Consider the following 1,701-nt stretch of genomic DNA (forward strand, 5'->3'; position numbering starts at 1 on the left):
AGTTTAAAATCTTTAGGCCAAGAAATCAGCAATAGTAATGTAAGTCACGACAAACATATAGTATCCTACAGTACATCCAATGAATGTTCTTTCTGGTAATACCAAATACATATATTACAGTGATAATGCAATTCAAAGCGGAGATAGTGTATATTGCAGTGATCTCATCATAGCATTTTTATTACATTTTGGTGCGTCTAAAGTGTTTTCAATAACAGAAATTTTTAGCTGGCACAATGGTTGGTTTTCAGTAACCAAAACTCAAAGCTAGGCACAAGGATTAATTTTGTTCTGAGTAACGCTCAGTTAAAATGTAAGATATCATGATGCCAGTTCATATTAAATAGCGATAAATTGTTTTCTCAGGTTATCTTCATGAAATTCCTCTGCATCTTAGGCTACTGATATGAACATAGTAATATTCGCCGCCGTGATCTAAAAAAGGAAAATATGATTTCGATAAATTCGAATGTAACTTCTTTCTACCTTCTGCAATGCAAGACATTCTTTCCTTCGTTTTGCTTTAAGATTATTATTACCTATTTGACATCAATGATATTTTGTAAAAATATGAGGGTTGGCTGAAAAGTTCTAAGCCTAAGTTGTATATTTATATAAGATTGAAATATACTTTAGTCATCAACAAAAACACTTATTTAATGGATGATAGGCACAAGAACTGCAACATAATGTCTATGTATAGAAGCGTGTTAATTTCCCTGGGTCCCTTCAAAATCAGCTTTATGCCCATGATTTTATAGCCCTTTTTTGTCCCCCAGACTTCCACCTGTTTACTTAATTAAAAAATAGGAATAAACCGGTCGCCATTTGTTCTAGTAAGCACTTCTTTTTATAGAGTCAAATCTATAGTCATAATATATTATCAAAGGAATTATGTTTTTAAAATAAATGATGTTAGTGCAATGACAACATGATACGTTGAAGAGTCATACCTGTATCCCCATTTAAAAATACTGTAACTGGTAAATCATCTTTATATGTAGAAAATCCTTCATCTTCTCTTATAACATGGTCATCGGCGTTACAATTACAGTTTAAACCAGAATAGCACGAGTTATCTACCTTACACGCACAGTTCATTTGACCTTTAACACCACCAAAAAAATAATCAGCCAAAGATCCATCACGTGTTCTCCAACCATTATCTGTCATTAGTGTCGAATGTCGACAAATAACTTTCATATACTGAGTACAGAACGTAGATGAATCAGCAATGGCAGAAATAAAGTTTAAACCAATAGAATAATTCACATCGTATACACCACTTCGTGCAGCAGCAGCATGACCTCGTAATTCACTATTATTGTCCCATGTTGAATCTTAAATTAATCATTTTACTAGAGATGTGTGTCATAGAAGCGGAATTTTTGGAATCTTGATATTGTTAGTCCAGAATTATCTTACTGTTATTTTGTAAAATAAAAAAATTCAGCGTGTGATTAAATGGGTTGTATACAACAAACTTTATTATTAAAAACATTGTAAATAAGATACATAAAAGGATTTCTAAAATTTCTACTTTTGGTTTTTGACCTGATTTCAATAATTTTAGATGAAAAATCCAGAATATATAGGAGACATAATTTCTACAATTTAGCGGGTTTTTTTTTTTGCTGAAATTCGTACATTAGTTTGCCAACGACAATCAAACATTACGTAAACCTTTTACGAGTTTGGCGT

At 31.8% G+C, this 1,701-nt stretch overlaps 1 protein-coding gene across 1 annotated transcript; it reads right to left on the reverse strand.

Moving 5' to 3' along the window:
• Positions 1 to 915: 915 nt before the first annotated feature.
• Positions 916 to 1,173, reverse strand: LOTGIDRAFT_146600 (hypothetical protein; the record flags this gene model as incomplete). The annotated part of the gene is made up of 1 exon (XM_009068612.1): positions 916 to 1,173. The coding sequence occupies one exon, from the start codon at positions 1,171 to 1,173 to the stop codon at positions 916 to 918; it is 258 nt and encodes an 85-aa protein (XP_009066860.1).
• Between the last annotated feature and the right edge of the window lie 528 nt (positions 1,174 to 1,701).

This window comes from Lottia gigantea (assembly GCF_000327385.1).
Source record: "Lottia gigantea unplaced genomic scaffold LOTGIsca_910, whole genome shotgun sequence".
NCBI lineage: Eukaryota > Metazoa > Mollusca > Gastropoda > Lottiidae > Lottia > Lottia gigantea.